Raw genomic sequence first — 19,444 nt, 5'->3', positions numbered from 1 at the left:
CTTCAGAGCCAGATCCCAGACAGCAGACTGTGGGATGGAGGCGAGCCTGTAAAAGCCCGAGTGAAATGAGCTAGAAGGGGATTGGGAACAAGCCCCACAGTGTCCAGGAGCCGCATTCCTTGCTCTGGGGAGATGGATGGTGCTAAGCTGAGTAAGGAGGGGACACTGGGGTGGGGGTGGTGGGGGCAGCTTCTCTAGCTGAGAGCTCTCTTACTGAGAAGAGCAGGGGAGGAAAAACAAACTTAAGAATCCAGCCTATGTCCTGGCACAACAAAGCCCACTTCCTCTCTCAGCCTCAGAGCCAAGCGGGGTCTGCTTGGATCCTGCCCAGGGACCTTTCCGAAGACCATCCAGAACAGTCCCAGGGAGCCCTGGAAATGCAGGCTGAAGAGAGAGAGCGCCACCTTCAGGGCAGAGAATCTCTGGGCAAGCCTGGGACCACCTGCAAATGGGAGAGAAGAGGGAGGGTCGAGGGGGGGAGGATGTGTTCTGGGGTCCAGCAAGGGGAGGCTCTAGCCAGATGTGGAGACAAGTGAGGACTTGGTTTGGCTTCTTTCAGAGGTGGCATCTGGGGATCCTCAGAGTCTGGGCAGCCCCAAGTCAGAATGCTCTGAAGGGTTCCAGGTTGGAGCAGAGACCCAGTGAAGAGTTGCAAGGGAGCCTACTTCCAAGGGCTTCCCTAGCGGTTCAGTCAGTAAGGAATCTGCCTGCTGTGCAGGAGACTGCCTGCAGTGTAGGAGGCCTAGGTTCAATCCCTGAATCAGGGACAATCCCCTAGAGAAGGAAACGGCAACCCATTCCTGTATTCTTGCCTGGAAAATCCCAAGGACGGAGGAGCCTGGCGGGCTACACCCCCTGGGGTCACAAAAGAGCCAGACACAATTTAGCAACTAAATCACCACCACTTTCAAAGATGGAGAGCAGAGGTGGACAGAACTCTTGACTGCTTCCCTAGTACATTGAAATGCCTCAGCTCCCAGCCCACATCCCTTGACCCTGCCTCAAACTCCCCTCTTATCTAATAGTCTCCCAAATGCTCCCCCAGGAGGCCAGGCTCCACTGCCTGCACCCCGCCGCTGCCTCCCCAGAAAGGAGTTGCCATGCGTGTTGTGCCTGGCTCCTCACAGAGGCCAGGAAGACAGAAGACAAACCAGGAATGAGCAGGCCCCTGAGGCAGCCCTGTAACCCCTGCTTCCCACAAGACCCCTGCCCTACCTGCGTCTTCTTCCTCTTCCTCTCAGTTTTCTCCTGCCTTGTGAGCATATGTTAGTTGCTCAGTCATGTCTGACTCTTTGCGACCCCGCAGACTGCAGTCCACTGGGCTCCTCTGTCCATGGAATTCTCCAGGCAAGTATACTGGAGTGGGTTACCATTCCCTTCTCCAGGATCTTCTTTGACCTGGGCATCAAACCCGAGTCTCCGGCACAGTGGGCAGATTCTTTACCGTTTGAGCCACCAGGGAAACCTGCCTTACTGGGACTGAGAACCTGAACTTCCCTGGTCAGTTCTCATTTTGCTGTTGCTCCCGTTGATTTTGCCACCTCAAACCTCATGAGTCCCAGAAGCATCACTGCTTGAAGGGCCCAGGCACCATTTCTGAAATAGCTCTCACCTTAGAGAGAGAGAGGGTGTCGGATCCTGAGCCTGTGCGGGAATTTAGGAAAGGTGAAATCAGGTCCTGCACCTTGCAGAGTTGAAAGTCCATTTACTGGAGCTCAGCCTGCAAACACCCAAGAGCCAGGGCTAAGTTCCCAACTAAAATGGACTCTGCTCCAAGCACAGAGTCTCTTGCCCACTGTTATTCCTCCAGTGCCAAACAGTGCAATGTGTTAGATGGACACAGGCTCCTGGGCTGCGGGGAGAGGAACACACTTCTTTCACTTGTGGGAGGGAACTTTGTGTGGCACCCTCATCGCTGAACCCCTAGTCACTGGAGAAGCTTCAGGCCTGCATGGCTGGCATTTCTCCCATAAAAGGTGGGCCTTCTTAACTGGTAGCAGCAGAAGGAAGCAGGAAGGCAGCCTGGACTCGGCCTAGGGCTCACCCTGTCCAGTAACCTGTTCTGGGGAAAACATGAGTATTTCCCTCAAGGTTCTAGAAGGAAACTGGCTCCAGAGACAACCCAGATCAATGCCACGTGAAAAAATGATGGAGATGGGGAGGGCAGTTAACAGGGAAGGAGGATGGGAAGAGCAGAAACTCTAGGCTAGGTTTAACCTTCAGGATACAGGGCCTCAGAGAAATGAACTGGTTTGTGCAGGCCATCAAGCTAGTGAGCGGGGGTAGCCAAGTTGAGGGCCCACCACGGTCTGACCCTAAAGTTAAGGCTCTTTGGGGAGAGGAGTAGGAGTGGAGGGAACGGGTGACCACCCCTCCCTTGCTCCAAGGCCTGATTTTGGTCGTCTTCTGCCTTCCTCCTGGAGCTGGCCGGCTCCGATGGGCGAACAGACAGCCTCACCGAGACAATGGCACTCTGTCCCGGGCGGGCGCTCCGGGACGATAGCTCATCCCTATGCAGGGGCCGCCTCCCCCACCCGGGCCTGGCCGCCAGCCCCTTTCAGGCGGTGGAAGACGCGGCGGCGGCAGAGGGGGATTCTCACAGGCCGTTGGGCATTTGCATAGCCCGCTCGCCCGCCCGGAGACATTGGCCCGCATTGTTCCCGGGAGGCGGCGGCGGCGGGCGCACGGGCCGCGGCGCGCGGGGCGGCGCGGCGGACCCGGCTGGGAGTGGGCGGGAGGGCCAGACAAAGGGGACGGGGCGCCCGGAGTCGGGCGGCGGCGGGTGGGGGAGATCCTGACGGTGGGAGAGAAATATCGGGGTGAGGTGGGGGGAGCACGGCTGCCCAGTTAGTCTGTCCCGGGACCACCACCACCCCCTACTTCGGACACCCACTCCGTGTCTAATTCCTCCTCGAGCTGGGGCCACCGTGCGCCGTGATTTGAATCCCAATAGCGGGGCATCTCAGGCCTTTCCCAGGCTGCGCAGGTTCGGAGGGCGGGGTCCTCCAGAGGTCACAAGAGCAGCTCGGAGCTTCTGGCCTGGGGCAGTGGGGGTGGTGGGGCGGTCCGGCCACACAGGCACAGAAGCACCCCGAGGTCCGTGGGGAACCTTGGGCCTCTCTGCCGGATGTCTAGCCAGGAAGCCCTGTTGTCGCTCACACATACTCCAGAACAGTGACCAACTCCAGAAACCCTTCCCTAAGGGTTCTGACCCTGCTGGCTTGACACTGACCTCTGGCGTAGCTGGTCTTCCCCATCAGTGGGGCCCTGGGAGGCAAGCAGGGGCTCGGGGTCCTCGTCCGTCATTGTCCCCAGAACTTGGGCACTGGGGCTGGACAGACAAGAGTTCATGAGTGGGCAAGTGTCTGATTGTCTTGCATTGAGAATAATAATGGTGGTGATCAGAGGGGCTGTCCCTGAGGGGCAGAGGCCTCTTTGTCCTGAAGAGGTGAGGAAGGAGCCCCCTTGGCCCCTGTCCCCGCCATCTCCTTGACCTGCTCATTGTCACCCTGTTAACCCAGCCTGAATGGATGGGCCACTGTGTGGGGGGGATGGATGGTGCTGAGCTAGGGGCTACAGGAAAGATGGGGGAGGGGCTCAGTCGCAGGGCAGCAGACAGGCTCCTAGGGTAGCCCAGGAGCTAGGACATTTCTTGCCCTCCGAGCTATCTGCCTGAAAGCAGTGACGGTACCCAAACTGCAAACGGTGATGGCTTAGTCCATCACTCGGACTGAACGACCTATGGACTGCCCTCCAGGGTGCTGGGCACCAGAGGAAAAGCTATGGGAGGGAGAAGAGGAAAGAACAAGGGCCTGGTTTTGAAGAGTTCAGCCCTGGACAGAGTCCCCTGAGCCCTGAAGCCAGGGTTCTGGATCTTGTAGATCTCAGCAGTGTCTTGGGCTGTGAGCAGCTTTGAGGGAGTAATGGAGCCTCAACTGCTTGGCCATAGGATTTTCAGGGCCATCACTTGCTGGGCAGCTACCACCCTGTCCCTCCTTTCTCAAGGACCTCTTGGTGGGCCACCCTGGGACCTGCAGCCTTTCCTCCCTTAGAAGCTGGTAACTGTCCTCTCCCAGGGATGGTTCAATTGTCACTTCTTCAGGAAGACTCCCTGGATTAAGATGGGAGCAGTGACCAGCCTGGGCTGGAGCAGTCCCATTTAGTCAAGCCTGGAGATTTGGTTATGGTCAGAAAAGAACGGGAGTGAGCAGGAAAAGATCAGGTGGGAAAATGCCAGTGGTATGTGTAAATGAATACTCATGTATCGGAGCTTTACCCACCCAGGCAGGGCAGGGAGGGTCTTATCCTCAAACTCTCTCCTTTCCTGTAAGTCTTTCAGATCTCAGAGGACTGCTCGGGGAGCTTGGGGGCAGAACAGGTCAGCTGACTGTACCTGGATCTTTCCAGGGCTAGAGGGAAGGCTCCGCAGGATGGAATGGGGGATGGGCCTCTGCTTGTCCAGACTCCCACCCTCCTGGGGCTCACAGGACAGGATACCTTTCTGCAATCTCAGCAGTCATCCTTCTGCCTCAGCACAAGGATCTCCCTCCAACATACCGATCCCAGCCAGCAACGGGGCAGGGGAGGCTGTGGAGGAAGGAGGGGAACTCAAGGGGAGGGATACACCAAGTCTGTTTGGGCCACAAAGAGGAGGGTCCCATGGGGCACTTGTCCCTCAACAGCCCTCCTTGTTCCTCAGCTCTGTGCTGTCCGCTTTCTCCAGCCCAGCTCAGTCCCTCTAACTACAGTGAGGATGAAGCCTCGTGGGAACACCTTTTGCGCCTATCCCAGGACTAGGCCCCAGAAATCCCTCCTGGGGTTTGGTCTTGAGGAAGAGGTCTGTAGTCTTGTTCACTCCTGTCCGAAGCCTGGGGAGCGGCAGGAGAGGGCAGAGGGGCTCCCAGCACTTCAGGTTTGGGAAAAGAGCTCTGGTCTACTGGAAGGATGGATTCCTAGTCGAATGAAAGATCTGGAAGCCCTAGCACCGCCTGACATGCGATGGGGACTGGGCGCTCAGAAGTCTTGTGGTAGCAATAGTGAGGACCAGAGCTGAAGCAGGCAGGAAGGCCTGAGGCTGCAGGAAGGACTTCCATTCTTGGTAGAGGATGCTGGAGCATGAAGGCCCCATCTTCCTCTGCTGGGACTGGAGCGCCCTCTGGTGGTCTGATGGTGTCAGGCCGACGCAAGCCCTGGGCCTGCCTTCCCCATTCCCTGCAGCAACTCTGAATTGTCCCCACTCCTCAGACTCTGGACAGGGACCTAAGTTGGTGCCTGGAGGCTGGCTGCTTCCAGCTTCTGAGGAGTTAGTGGCAAAAGAATTCCTTATGCTACTCTTAAGCCTCCCGGGGCTCTCTTCCTACTGTTCAGAGGTCAGCCAAGTTGAGGGTCAGAGTGGCATTCATTCTAGAATAGGAAGAGCTCTCTAGCAGACTGAGCTGTCTTGTAACAAACATACACTTGCTGGAGGGGAATGAGCTCCCTGTCTCTGGAAGCAAGAAAGCGCAGTCTGCGCATTGCCCTCATAGAAGACAGCATCCTAGGGGAATTTCCTTAGACTTGAGGAGGCAGGATGTTGTCACCAATCAGGTCTTTTTTCACCTGAGGTTCTAATATTCTGAGTTAGATGGTGTGAGAAACTCCCCAAATTCTCAATGCACAAAAACAAAGGAGTCAGAGTCCTTGGTGACCATGGTATTTATCATCCTCAGAGAGCCAGGCCCTGACTCAGGCTTCACAGCAACTAAGTGATGCTGGTCCAGTGACTCAGCAGTCCCTCGAGTGCCTCACTTGTAGGGTGTGGGGTGGTGGGGTGGGGGTGTGTGAGGCTCTCTCCTCATCATGACCAGGTATAGCCACCTGGTTCCTCCACCATCTCCCCAGCCTTCCACTGCCCCTCTCCCAAGGCTCCTTATGGAAAGGAGCTCCTGTCTTCTTTCCTGCAGCAGAGGTGATGGAAGCTAATAATGAGGAGCTTCCCCAGGGTAGGCAGTCATCCGCTTCTAAAAGGAGAGCATCCTTCCAAGGGCTGGAAGCAAATTAGGCCTGAGTCTCTATTTCCTGTGATCCTTGGGCTAAATGCTCATGTTCCCCAGGCACCTGGAGGGCAGGGATGGAGGAGCAGGTGAAGGGTCAGTTCTCGAGGACGGAGACCACAGCTGAAGGGTGAACCCCAGAGGAGCAGGAGCCGGGGAGGAGGGAAAGAGACAGGTTGGACCAGAGGAGGCGAGGCAGGGAAGGGGGCGTCTGAGGGTGAGAGGGCCCTGAGGGCCTGAGGGGTGGGGACAGCTCACCTCCCAGTAAATCTGGTCCTCGTAGCACTGGGAGTCGGGTGGGGAGTCCAGGATGGGCAGTCTCAGCAGGAGCCCTGGTGGCGGTAGGGGACACTGTGTGAGGCTTTTTGCTGCCCCCATAGGGGAGGTTGCTACCCAGTACCACAGGGCACAGAGGAGCTGGGAGTCATGAGGTCAGTGTGATGCCTGGCACAGGCAAATCACAGTATTTATCAAGCGCCACTTCTGCTAGGCCCTGTGCAAAATTCGTGACAAAGCACTGCCTCCCGGAGTGATCACAGCAGCCCTGCAAGGTGAATAGGATCCCTGAATTACAAAGAAGGGGACCAAGGTTCAGAGAAGTGACATACGAAAGTGTGCACCGCGGGAACGGACCCAATAGTGAGTCTGTCATGAACCGCAGCTCGTAAGCTTTCTGTGGGCTCCTCTCCAAGAGGCACGCAGAAAGTGTTTCTTGAGTAAATAAGTATTAAATGAATGAATGAACTCTTATTTAAGGATAAGATCTCAAGGTGAGAGCAGGAAGATGGGGATACCGAAGCGTATGTTTAATTTTGAAGGCCAGACATCAGGAGGGACTGCTTGGCCTGGCATCAGTGGGCAGGCTGCCTCTGTGGAAGGTTTTTGTGCCCTAGTCTATTGATGAGCCAGCCAGGCCTCTTCCGTCCGGGCCCCTACCCCAGCGCCAGCCCCAGCCCCAGAGAGGTGGCGCCCCAGGCCTCGGCCTGAGGTTGGGCTGCCCTCTAGTGGGAAGAGGGAGCAGCGCGCCAAGCCGCGGAGGAGAGGGACTGGTCAGCAGGCTTCCCACCTTCCTTTGCGGCCAGAAGGGAGAAAGTACCTGCTTGGTCCTCCTTACCTGGAGGAAGTTACCCCTGAACACCGTAACCCCACCCTGCACCTGGCACGATGTAGGTGTTCAACAGAGTAAATGAATGTCAGGGGAATGGGATCGATCCGAAGGCCCTTCCTCCGGAGAACACCTGCTCCCCCGCCCCCGCCGCCCCCGCCGCCCCCGCCGCCCCCGTCTTCTGCCCTCCCTGGAGCTCCTCCTGCCAACTCCCGATCCCAGCCAAGGTCACTCACCTCCAAGGCCCCCACCCACAGAGGCAAATGTCAGTGTGACAAACAGCGCGAAGAGCTGGTGCATGGCCTGAGACGTGGCACTGCGCTGGCCCTCGGCGATGAGTGGAAACACACTCTCCAGGCTTCAGGGAGAGGAGGGAGTGGGGAGACGGCTGGAGCACGGAGCCAGGGCTGGCCAGCGCATCGGTGCCCTGCCCCGCTTTCTGCAGCAGCCCAAAGGGCCCTGGGGAGCCTGCCAGGCTGAGTCACCTCCAGGCCTTTGCTCCAACTGAGCCCATTGGAGGGGAACACCCTCCCATCCCCACTATGTCAGCAACACCCTCACACCTTTCAAGGCTCAGCTTGAGGGTCACTTTTGCCTCCCCTCTCCTCTGAGCCCTGATGTGCACAAATCTATCCTAGGGGTCAGTGTCTCTTCCTTGACCCTTTAATAATGACACTGTTGAAATCATTTATTCAACGACCTTCTGCTGCACCTGACGGAGGACCAAGAAGCCAGTCCCCAGTCTTGTTCACCCCAGTTTCTTCAGCTTCCAAGGTAAGAGAACAGACAGCTCTTTTTTTGGTGGTGGTGGTGGTCCACAAAAGGAGGCAGAGACTGAGGGAGTTAGTTCCGGGGGGATAATGATTCCATTGAGGATTGGGGGTGGGGTGAGGGTGGGGAGAACTCACCCATCTCCATAAGCTTCACTGGTGGCCAGCCCAGCCACAAGGCTGCCCAGGAGGGCTCCCAGGACCCCCGGCATCCCATGGAGGTTGTGCACACCGCATGTGTCTTGGACTTTGAGTTTGGACTCAAGGATGGGCTGGAGACAGGACACCAATCATGAGTCTCGTGGGCCCCCTCAGCCAGGCCTGCTGGAGAGGAGGAAGGGTGTGAAGACACCCTGCCCTGCTCAGGGCCCAGGGGCTTATGTACCGTGACAAACTTGTACCCCAGTGTGGAGATGGCCCCAGCCAGGAAGCCAGCTGCCAGAGCCCCAAAGGGTGTCAGCATCATTTCAGCTGATGTCCCTACTACAACCCCTCCGGCAAGCGCTGCGTTCTGCACGTGGACCTAAGGGAGCACAGAAGAGCAAGGCTCTGGAGGCCCTTTCTGATCATCACAGCCACACCCACCCCAAGCCCACCCACCAGAGTGCCACCTGCTGCTTCTCCACCGTCTAATCCTCTACCTCACATGCGGTCCTAGCCTCACCTCCTGCACTGGCCCCAACGCCTCCAGCGTAGATGCAGTCCCCTGTGCCTCTTCCCTTACCTGTTCCTCTGGAGGATCAACCTTGCAGGGTCTCAGATCTCTCCCTGGCCTCCCGGCCCACCCCTCTGCCTCTCCCCACACCCTTCCCCATACCATGTCCAGCCGCCCATCCCCCCCAACAAGGGCTGACAAGGCGAAGGTGCTGAGGGTACTGGCGGCCAAGGAGTAGTATGTGTTGAGAGCAGTCCGATGCTGCCCATCCCCCAGGGCGGTGGGTGCAGAGTTGAAACTAGGCCAGAAGATCCACAGGAAGATGGTCCCTAAACGGTGGGCAGGCAGGCAGAAGGAGAGGCAGTAAGTGACTCCCTCACAAGGTACAAGTTGTGTAACTGCAGTCAAGTCACCTACCCTCATCAGCCTCAGTTTCCTCATCTGTAAAGTGGGCATAGTGACACATACCTCAGGAAGTGAGGACTAAATGAGATGATGCATACCAAGTCCCTAACCACGCCCTGTTACTTTAGTTAGTGTCAGTCGCTCAGTCATGTCTGACTCTGCGACCACATGGACTGTAGCCCGCCAGGCTCCTCTGTCCAAGGGATTCTTCAGGCAAGAGTACTAGAGTGGTTGCTGCTGCTGCTGCTGCTAAGTCGCTTCAGTCGTGTCGGACTCTGTGCCACCCCATAGACGGCAGCCCACCAGGCTTCCCTGTCCCTGGGATTCTCCAGGCAAGAACACCGGAGTGGGTTGCCATTTCCTTCTCCAATGCATGAAAGTGAAAAGTGAAAGTGAAGTCGCTCAATCGTGTCTGACTCTTCGCGACCCCATGGACTGCAGCCTACCAGGCTCCTCCATCCATGGGATTTTCCAGGCAAGAGTACTGGAGTGGGGTGCCATTGCCTTCTCCGACTAGAGTGGTTAGCTATTTCTTTCTCCAGGAGATCTTCCAGGCATCAAACACAGGTCTCCTGCATTGCAGCTGGATTTTTTACCAGCTGAGCCACCAGGGAAATCCAACCATGGCCTCATTGTTGTTGTTCAGTAGCTCAGTTGTGTCCGACTCTTTGCGACCCTGTGGACTGCAGCACACCAGGCTTCCCTGTCCTTCACCATCACCTGGAGCTTGCTCAAATTCATGTCCATCGAGTTGCTGATGCCATCCAACCATCTCATCCTCTGTTGTCCCCTTCTCCTCCCACCTTCAATCTTTCCCAGCATCAAGGTCTTTTCCAGTGAGTCAGTTCTTCACATCAGGTGGCCAAAGCATTGCAGCTTCAGCTTCAGTCCTTCCAATGAATATTCAGGGTTGATTTCCTTTAGGATTGCCTGGTTTGGTCTCCTTGTTGTCCAAGGGACTCTCAACTGTCTTCCATGGCCTAACTGGTACTAAATGTCTAACAACTGGTACCACTGAAGGGTACTGGCATGAGAGGGCGTTAGTTACTTGATTGAAAACCACGGGTTGTTTTTTTTTTTTAAGTATCAGAAAAGGAAAGAAAAAAAAGGCAAAGGGCACCACATGTCAGGCACGAATCTGGTACTTGATATCTGTAACAGGAAAATCATTTGTTTTATAACCTCAACTGCCACCTGGAGAGGGTGGGCCCTGGCGTGAGCACTGATGGGCTGGGCCTGTGCATCTCGGCAGGAACTGGGAGCTCCACAGGCCTTGCTGCCCTGTGAGGTTCCCAGGTCAGTCCTGGAGGGAAAGGTGGGGCAAGGGAGGAGGGGGGCTGGGGGCCCTGTGGGGCAGGGCCAGCATGGCAGACAGGCTTGAGGAAGTGCCCCTTAGTCCTGAGTGGTCCTTGGGCTGCGATGTAACTTCTGCATCTTCACAGTCTGCAGTGAAATCTACCACACATACACATGTGTCTTCTGAGAAGAGTTTTGAGAGGAATCAAGGAAGAGACCCATTTTCCTGTCCAGCAGGAGCTGGGAGGCAGAGGAAATCTGAGAATGTAAGCCTCCCAGGAAAACACAGAAATCTTTGGGAAGCCTTTGGACTTCAAACCAAACTTATCAAAGGGCAAGGAGGCCTCAGCTGGCCTAGGGTTCCATGTGCTCTGTTTCACAACACACCCAGATGTGAGCAAGAAACACAAGGCAAGTCTCTTTTTAAAGTAAGAATGGGCACTTCAGTAACTACTCAATACTACCTTCAAAAAGGTAAAATATCAATTTCCTTTCCTGACTCATCAGTGAATGGACAGGAGCAGAGATGCAGGCTTAGAAGAAATAGGTGGTGATGAGGGTGCTTGCAGGCCAGACCCTACTCCTCCCAGGGGTGACCTGTGACCTCCCCTTCTCTCCTGAGAGTGCTGAGGCTTCCAGGAAATCTCCTGGGAGGAAGTGTCCTCAGGAGGTGGGAGGCAGCACCAAGGGAACAGGCCTAGAGGATAGAGATGGGGAGAAGCTGAGTCTGGATGGAGAGAGAGGGGGAGAAAGAGGTGGGGAGTGGGGAGGGGAAGGGAAGCAAATTACTGCAGGGGCCAGTATGCCTGACTGAGGAGTCTGGTATGTGGGTAGGGGGGCCCTGAAGGCCTTTAAACAGAGATAGGTACCATCAGACTTGGATTTAGAAAGGCCCCTGGGATGGATCTTGGGCATCCCTGGTGGCTCAGACAGTAAAGAATCCGCCTGCAATGCAGGAGACCTGGGTTCGATCCCTGGGTCAGGAAGATCCCCTGGAAGAGGGTAGGGCAACCCACTCTAGTATTCTTGCCTGGAGAATCCCATGGACAAAGGAGCCCGGCAGGCTACAGTCCACAGGGTCACAAAGAGTTGGACAAGACTGAGCGACTAATGCCTTCATGAACATTTTCTGGGAAGGAGCCCTGAGATCCATGAGCTCTGAGTTCTAAGAACCTGTCATAAAACTACCAAAAATGATAAGCAACGGTCCTCAGGCTCTGATGGAAGAGTCCGAGTTGGAAGGGAGTTCCCTGCCAGAACCCCAAGACTTATAGGTGGCACCACAAGACCAGTCCTGGATATGAACCAGCCCCTTACCCACCACACCTAGGGAGGCCTCACCAATCATGGCAAAGAGGTCCGAATGGTAGGTGGAGCCCTGGCGATGCTTGCTCTTCTCCAGGTGGGGCCTATAGAGGACCCGGGAGAGGATCAGCCCAAAGTAAGCACCGAACGTGTGGATGGTCATGGAGCCTCCTGCGTCCTTCACCTGGGAAGGTGGGGCTGAGGTGGAGGGGCAGCCCCTGGCCCCAGTCCTACCCCATGCCTACCCCATGCTCAGGGCCTGGCCATGTCCACTCCTCACCCCATCCCCATCCAGACTCACCTCCAGGAGACTAAGGAGGACAAACTCGTTGAGGCCAAACAGCACCACCTCCAGCAGGGCCATGAGCAGCAGCTGAACCGGCCCAGTCTTGCCCAGTATGGCCCCAAAGGAGATAAGCACGGCCGCAGCAGAGAAGTCAGCATTGATCATGCTGGGGGGTTCGGATGGGGAGGGTGAGGGGGCCTGGAAACAAGGGCAGCCCGGGGCGGGGGGGGATGGGCGGGGAGGGGGCAATGAACGCACCAGGCTAAATTCTTCCTTGGGAAGTGGGAAGGGATCACCTCCCTTTTTTGTGGAGATTCTGGGATTTGGCAAACAAAGCTCAGGACAAGGGAAGAACCAGATTTTGAATCAACAGCGAGCACTGCCCTTTTCCACGATGCTATCTACTCTCCCAACAGCTCTTGAATAATAAGGGGCCTAAGGGGAGGTGTGGGTCAAGGATGGGAGAAGAAATCAGACAACAGGAACAGGCAGGGTACCTAAAAGAAATCGACTGATGGGTCAAAAATCTAGGTCAGGGGGCAGACTTGAAAGACCAGGCTTGAGCTGGGTCCCTTGGGCAGGGGCCTCTCAGGTAGACCTAGGGGAGCCAGGGAGGCCACTGCTGCCCACCTCTCCATGCCTACAAGGATGTAGCCGCCACGGAAGGAGTGGAAGAAACCCTGGATGAGCGTGGACCACTGCAGGGCAAAGGCGGCCAGGAGGAAGGTGAAGCCCACGCTGCTGAAGCCGTAGCGCTGCAGGAAGACCATGAGGAAGCCGAAACCCACGAAGATCATAGCATGCACATCCTGGAAGCCTGCGAGGGGGGAATTTGGGACTACTCAGGCCACCACCCGGCTACCAGTCAGCAATCCGGCCACACCCCCCAGCTCTCACCAGCCATGCCGCCTGGAGGCTGGAGCCAAGCCTATAGAATTCCCCGAGGCGTGTCCAGGCCTCCCAGCCCACCGGTGCAGAGCTGCCCAGCAGTGGGACCCCCACCATCCCTGTTGTCCCCAGGTCAGAGCAAGAGAGTAGAGCCTTCTGCTCTCCTCTCTACCCCACTCACCTGCCCAATCCCTGGGTCATTACGACCAGTGAAAAGCCCCACATTTCCAGTGTGATTTCCTGCAGCAGCCCCTGCCCTCTGTGATGGAAATTCTCTTCCCCTTCTGGCCTTTGTGCTGGAAGTTCATCTTGATATCTAACCTCCATTCCTCATACTTCAGAATCTATGCCTCTCCAGTTTTAGGGTTTTAAATTTTACAAATTAATTGATAAAATAACTGTTAACTTTGTAGAACTGTATAAAATAACTTTAATAACTTTGTTAAGAGGTTCTCTCAGGGAAAAAAGGAATTGAAGGGAGGGGGAGGGCTGCTGAGCCATACAACTCTGGTGCAAATAACAACCCCTGGAGATTTGCAATATGGCCACTTATGGAAAAGAAGATTTATGGGAAAGATTTTACCCTATAGTTTGCTTCTTTCTGTACTTTGGATATCTTAATTTTATAGATGAATCACTTGAATTTTTTAAGTGTCAGTGGGGTTTCTGGGGAGGGACACTTGGGGTCTTTTCTGTTTGCTTTCCATTCTGTGTACAAAAATCTAAAATAATAAACAGCCATATTGAAAGTGAGATACATACAACAATTTGCTTTGTATTATTTTGTTTTGCACCCCTCCCACCATCTACTTGTAAACAGGGCTAGAAACACAACCTCGGTGATATGCAGCCTGTGCATCTCGTCCTGTTTCCTTTGTCTTGGGTCTATGTATCAGTAATGCTGTGCTATCCTTGGCTCTAGTTGAGAAGCACTAGAGGAACATTTGAGTGCATTATTGCATCTGTTGTAAATAACTTATTGAGAAACAGGATCCACCAACCATGACCCTAAACTCTCCTTTCATAGCTCCATGTGGGAAATTTCTCCTGGAACTTAGTCCTAGGAAATGTCATCTCCCCTAAGGAACAAGGAACTGATCTGCTTTCCTTCACTCATGTGTTAGATGTTTACTAAGAAGTCATAGAACTAAAAATAAATAAACAAACAAAAAAACCTAAGCAGTCATGCATCAGACTCTGGGAATGTAGCTGTTGCTGGAAGACAGACATCAAAGGAATCAAAGAATCACGTATGTGAGGCTTCCTTTATTCTGATGAGAACCTGTAACTGTCCATATTTCCCCTTTTTCTTGGCTGCCTGTAGCTCAAAGCTACACTGGAATTTCAGCTCTATCAGCTATAGACCTTCACAGTGTTCATTATTTGCGTTCTTCTCTGCTTTTCTGTCCTTATTCACATGTTTTTGTTGTAAATGAATTCAAGTAGAAAGAGGCAGATCACAAAGAAAAAAAAATCACTATCACCTTTTTTGTTTAAAGGTAAAGAAGCAACAACAAGGGATTTCCTTGATGGTCCAGTGGCTGAGACGCTCTGCTCCCAATGCAGAGGGCCTGGGTTCAATCCCTGGTTGGGGAACTAGATCCCACATGTGGCTACTAAAGATCCTGAGGGCCACATCTAAGACCCAGCACGGGCAAACAAATAAATGAGAACCATCAACAAACCAAATATGTACTACTGAACTTTAGAATGCAATCAATAACTTTGAGAGAAGCAAATCTGTGTGTGTGTGTGTGTGCTGAGTGTGGGCTGATAGGAAAGGAGTTTGCCAGCCCCTGCAGAGGGTTGGGTACACGCAGCCCCCGCAGCCAAGGGGGTGAAGGTCCATTGGCCCCATTAGATGTCCCCACCACTGTGCCCCTTCTCCAGCCCTGCCCACTCCTCAGTTGCCCAGATCGCTCTTCCCTTTCAGATCTTAAAACCCAACAGAAAAAGAGAGGTGTTGTTTAGATACCAGTATGCAGCCTTAGTTCTTTCAGCCTCCCCACCTGACTTGCTCTCTCCTTGTGCAAACAGTAAAGGGGAAGCCATGTCTGTTCGTTTGCCCAAGGACAGCAAGACAACACAGGGGGCTGTGTCACAGGGCTCCATGCCCAAACCGCTCCAGAACTTGTCTTAAATAGCAATAATATTTACATCTCCCACCTGGGGTTTGTTTGGAATCAAAACTCAATCCGGTGGCTTTTCACCTGGAATCTAAACACCAAGAAATCTCCTTTCTTCATTCCATTCCATGGAATGTACCACACAGACATTCTCTGTGAGCTGTGGAGGGTAAGGAGCTATTCCAGCTGGAGACAGGGGGATAGATATGATGACCCCTCAACATTCCCTTCAGGGGATCCCTGGGTCCAGCAGCATGGAGCCTGTTTCCCATCACATCCCCAACCCCTCCAAACCCATGCACTTTTGGCTGGAGAGAAGATAAAAGCCCTCCAGGGCCACCTATCACCCTCCCTCCTTCCCTTACTGCCTCTCTCCAACCCCACCAGATGATTCCTGAACAAAGTCAGACTGTAGGACAAGGGAACAGTGACAGCTGGGGCTTTAGCATCTCACAGAGCTGGCTTTAAATTCCAGCACATGCATGCCCACACACACACACCCAGACCCCTACACGTCTCACTGTGTGACCTTGGACAAGTCACTTAACCTCTCTAAGCCTCAGTTTCCTCATCTGTAAAGTGGGGATATAAAATATGAGAAGCAGGAAAAAGGGAGTGGTGAGCTGGGGAGGCCATCTCTCCCCACCACTCCACCTCCACCTGCCTTTAAGAGGGCAGATCAGGCTGTATTCTCCTAAGAGTCACAAACCACTCTGGTCCTGGTCACACTAACCCCTATCCCCGCCTCAGGAAGATCCTGTTTCCATCTGTCCTAAACCCCTCTTCTGGCAAGTAAGGTCTCAGAGACAGACAAAAAAGAACCTGTCCATATTTTTTCTTAGAACCCTTTCTCATCTTTGCTTCTGCGTCCCCTGCACACTTAGACTTTCCCCCTCTTATTTTCCATGGCTTATCTCGTGGAATAAGAGGCTTGTAATGTGGGGGAAGTGCTGAAGATGGGGAGTCAAGAGGCCGGGTTCTAGGCGGGCTGACATGCTGTGTCATCTTGCACATTACCGCTCTGGTTCTCTCTCCACCTCGGGGAGGAGCGAACCAGCTGGGCTCTGAAGGCCCTTCCTGCAGAGATAACAGGCAGACACTCAGAGCAGCCATGCCCTTGGCGTTGGCTAGTCCCACTGCTTAACAACAGCGGCAAAACTCCCTTTTATCTCCCAAATCAAAGGGCAGTGGCCACACCACCCTCTGGCCCTGACCACTTCTCCTGGACACAGGGACGGTGAAGACTCGGCACATCAAAGCCTCAGGCTCAAGGGACCTCATACCTCCCTCCTTTCCAACCCATCCCCAGGGTCCCAAGTCCACAGGGACAAAAAACTAGTGCAGAAAGAGGTAGGATTCCCACTGCTGTTCCTCCTACTGCAATCCAGGGACAGAAAGCTGTGCATTCAGCAGAGTTTATCATGCAACGCAGGGGCAAGGACGGTCAAGGAGGCCTTTGAAGCAAGCAGGGCTTGAAGGCCTTGATTGAGGCCCATGGGAGAAGCAAATAGGGGGTCATGACAGGCAGCCAGGTCAGACTCTAGAGCAAGAGCTTACAACTCTCAGTCCAGGGACTGTTCCCCCTCCAACTCCCCATCTCTCTGGACAAATGCATGACCCCAAGAGCCTCCCATCCCAGCTCTGTGGCTTTGATCTCAGCATCCATGACTCACTTATGCAGCTAGAATTGGGATGAAATGTGGGGAAGGAGGATCTGTAGCCCTCTCTGCCTAGGACCAAGCCTCGACCAACACTTTGGCCACCTGATGCAAAGAGCTGACTCACTGGAAAACACCCTGATGCTGAGAAAGATTGAGGGCAGGAGGAAAAGGGAACGACAGAGGATGAGATGGTTAGATGGCATCACCGACTCAAAGGACATGAATTTGAGCAAACTCCGGGAGATGGTGAAGGACAGGGGAGCCTGGCGTGCTGCATTCCATGGGGTCATAAAGAGCTGGACACGATGAAGCGACTGAACAAAACCGAGCCTCCACTTCACCCTCTTGATTCTCAGCACTATGAGCTTCATTGTGTTGGGGTTGGGGCCGGAAGAGAGTCAGGTGAGGACAGCTGCCACCAGCTCTGCGCACAGAAAGGAAGGTAATAAAAGCTGGGATTTTTATAGGAGACACCCACATTCTGGGCCTTGTTTGAATGTATATCTTTCAAACGGAGGCACCTTTCTTCTCATCGCTCAGCTGGGGAAAACTGAGCTTAGAGACCTGCTCAAACATTTGTAACAAACCCTGGGAGATTTGGTGCCACTGGTCCTAGCTGCCCAGGGCCTGACTCACACGGCTGGTCCCCCAAACTTGAGGGAGAGGCTCTGTCCTCAACATGAAGGAGGGGCTTAAACTTCCCCTTCCTGGGCCTTGTCAGCAGGCAGGTAAGCTGCAGTGCTAAGAGCTTAGGGTGACCAAGTCCTAGTTCCAGCTCTGTCACTCACTTACTAGGTAATCCTGAATAAATCACAGCCCCTTTGAGCCTCAGCTTCCTTCTCTGTGAAATGGGTTAATAACACTGCCTTGCCTCCTCCTCAGGGCTGTGGGGCGGCTACTCTGTGATTGGCTGGTGGCTCCTTACATCATTTTTTCTATGACTCTGGAAGAGCCAGCTTTGGGGGTCTGGGGAAGAACCGTCTGAGCCCACTGGCCTCGGCTGCCTTCACAAGGGGACGACATCACTGCATCAGGACGATATTACCTGCATCACTGTCTCCCCCGCCCCACCCCCTACCTCCCCTGCCCAGAGGATTTCTTTTTCTCCTTGTGTTCAGGGTGGAGGCCTGAGAAAAGACAAAGTCTCTAGGCAAAGCCCAGCTAGGCCAACGAGAGAGCAGGTAAAGCTGGAGCTTCAGATTTGGGTTCAAATCCCAGCTCGCTCACTTCTAACAGCAAGACCCTGAACCAGCTCAGTTTCTTCACCTTTGTCTACTTCACAGACTAAAGGAGAAAATGCATGTGCCGCCCTTGGCATAATACCTGGAACGTGGCAGACACTAGTGAAAGGATATTATTATAAATCTGGGGCACCTTCATCTCAAAGCAAGAGGGTAGCCCACCTAGGGGTAGATCTGGGCTCCCTCCCAAGACACCAGGGAAACCGGGTCTTAGCTCCCCGCGCGCCCTCACCCGCACTCACTTGGGTAGCGAAAGTAAAATTCATTGTCCGCGTTACTGTGGTTGCCCCAGTGCCAGAGGGCAGCATCGGTTTCACGGTTGTAGCGGACAAAGACCGCAAAGAGGATGGCGGTAGCGCCCTGGAGGAGGAGGCAGAGCAGGGGCAGCTGCAGTCGCCGGCCCGCGGAGCGACGGGGAGACCAGGCCATGGGACAGAGGCTGTGAGTCTCCGACTCGGCTGTGGCTCCAGGCGCGTGGCGAGAGCAGACACTCCCGGGGCGGGGACGGGGCGAGCCAGGGCCCGCCCACTGAGCTAGGCCCCGCCCATCACAAGAAGGCCTGCCAGAGCCTTCCTGTCCGCGCTCAGTTACCTATCCCAGTACCAGGAAGCGGGTGTTGTGGGGAAGGCGAGGGCCTGGGCCCCAGACGTGAGGCGGGGCGAGGAGTGGGAGAAGTTGGGGCGTTCGTAGCCCCAAGTCCTTTTTCCTTTGGCCCAGCTGACCCTGATGCTGTTCCTGTTGGGACAGATCCTTGGAAATAACCCTGGAAAGGCTTCCGTGTCCTGCCCTGCTCCGGCCAGCTGCGGGACAGGTGGGGGTGGAGGGAGAAAGAAGGGAGGGCACCCGCCCCCTCAAACATGATGTTAGTTTAGAGAATGTTTCCCAGAGAATAAGCGACCTCGATGGGCTCAGACTTCTCCCACCGGACCCCTCCAGGGTGATACAAGAGAGGGTTGAAGTGTTACTCAATCTTTCCCCCAATTGAAAAACCAATAGAGAACGGAGATAAAGAAGCGGCTCTGTAGGCACTGATGATTAATGTGGCCAGGAGGGTCTGAGTCTCGGCAGTTGAGTTCCTTACCCCACTCCGAAGCCTCCTCGCGTCTACACCCCACCACACTTCTAGGACAGAAGGCTGAACCTGGGAGCAGGCTGGGCAGGGGCCCACTGAAACCTGGGTTCCCTGAACACCCAGTGTGACATGAGAGGTTCTGGGCTGCCCCCAGCAGCTGGAAAGACGGGAAGATAGGTGGTAGGAAGGTCTTCTCAGTTAAGAGTCAAGAGCCCCTTGTTAAGGGTGTGTATTCACTTGTGTCCTGGTAGACAAACAACGAGGAGACAGCTGTTAACCGAGCACTTTCTGTGAGCCAGGCTTTGGGGATGAGCCAGATCACCCGTCCCTCCAGGAGCCACTGTCCAGTTAGGAGAGAGACATTTAGGAGGGAGTTGAATTGCCATCGGGGTAAATATGTGACCCAGGAATCACAGAGACTGTGGAGCCCAGAAGATAAGTTGCAGAGCCTACAGTAGGGATAAGGAAGGGGTCTGGGCTGGAGAATTGCCTCCTGGGAAGTGGTGCCTGAAGGCAGCCTGGAAGGGCAACCTGGAAATTGAGCAAGTGAAGAAAGGAGAGGAGACATCTCAAGAAGGGACCCACACAAGCAGAAACCGTGG

General features: G+C 54.5%; 1 protein-coding gene across 4 annotated transcripts; it reads right to left on the bottom strand.

Moving 5' to 3' along the window:
• Nucleotides 1-5,676: 5,676 nt before the first annotated feature.
• RHBG (Rh family B glycoprotein) lies at nucleotides 5,677-18,232 on the bottom strand. Of its 4 annotated transcripts, none has more exons than XM_027976362.3 (10): nucleotides 18,013-18,232; nucleotides 12,485-12,671; nucleotides 11,870-12,020; nucleotides 11,605-11,752; nucleotides 8,725-8,891; nucleotides 8,293-8,430; nucleotides 8,046-8,179; nucleotides 7,374-7,495; nucleotides 6,291-6,364; nucleotides 5,677-6,096 (listed from the first exon to the last, which is right to left on the bottom strand). In XM_027976362.3, the coding sequence occupies exons 1-10, from the start codon at nucleotides 18,197-18,199 to the stop codon at nucleotides 6,037-6,039; spliced, it is 1,368 nt and encodes a 455-aa protein (XP_027832163.1). In that variant the 5' UTR covers nucleotides 18,200-18,232; the 3' UTR covers nucleotides 5,677-6,036. The 4 variants fall into 4 exon arrangements, with proteins under 4 accessions (XP_027832163.1, XP_060258707.1, XP_060258705.1 ...); XM_060402724.1 differs by lacking the exon at nucleotides 18,013-18,232 and adding an exon at nucleotides 16,736-16,939; XM_060402722.1 differs by lacking the exons at nucleotides 5,677-6,096; nucleotides 6,291-6,364 and adding an exon at nucleotides 6,371-6,576.
• Nucleotides 18,233-19,444: the final 1,212 nt, after the last annotated feature.

This window comes from Ovis aries, chromosome 1, assembly GCF_016772045.2.
Source record: "Ovis aries strain OAR_USU_Benz2616 breed Rambouillet chromosome 1, ARS-UI_Ramb_v3.0, whole genome shotgun sequence".
Lineage (NCBI taxonomy): Eukaryota > Metazoa > Chordata > Mammalia > Artiodactyla > Bovidae > Ovis > Ovis aries.
Note: the sequence above shows the minus strand (reverse complement) of the source record. Positions and strands in the feature narration are given on the sequence as shown.

Coding starts and splice junctions, on each gene's coding strand:
- RHBG (XM_027976362.3), bottom strand. CDS start 18,199: ATGGCCTGGTCTCCCCGTCGCTCCGCGGGCCGGCGACTGCAGCTGCCC. Junction 11,753..11,869: donor TCCTCCTTAGTCTCCTGGAG/GTGAGTCTGGAT, acceptor CCACCTTCCCAG/GTGAAGGACGCAGGAGGCTC. Junction 6,097..6,290: donor AGGACCAGATTTACTGGGAG/GTGAGCTGTCCC, acceptor CCTGCCCTCCAG/GTGCCTGGGGAACATGAGCA.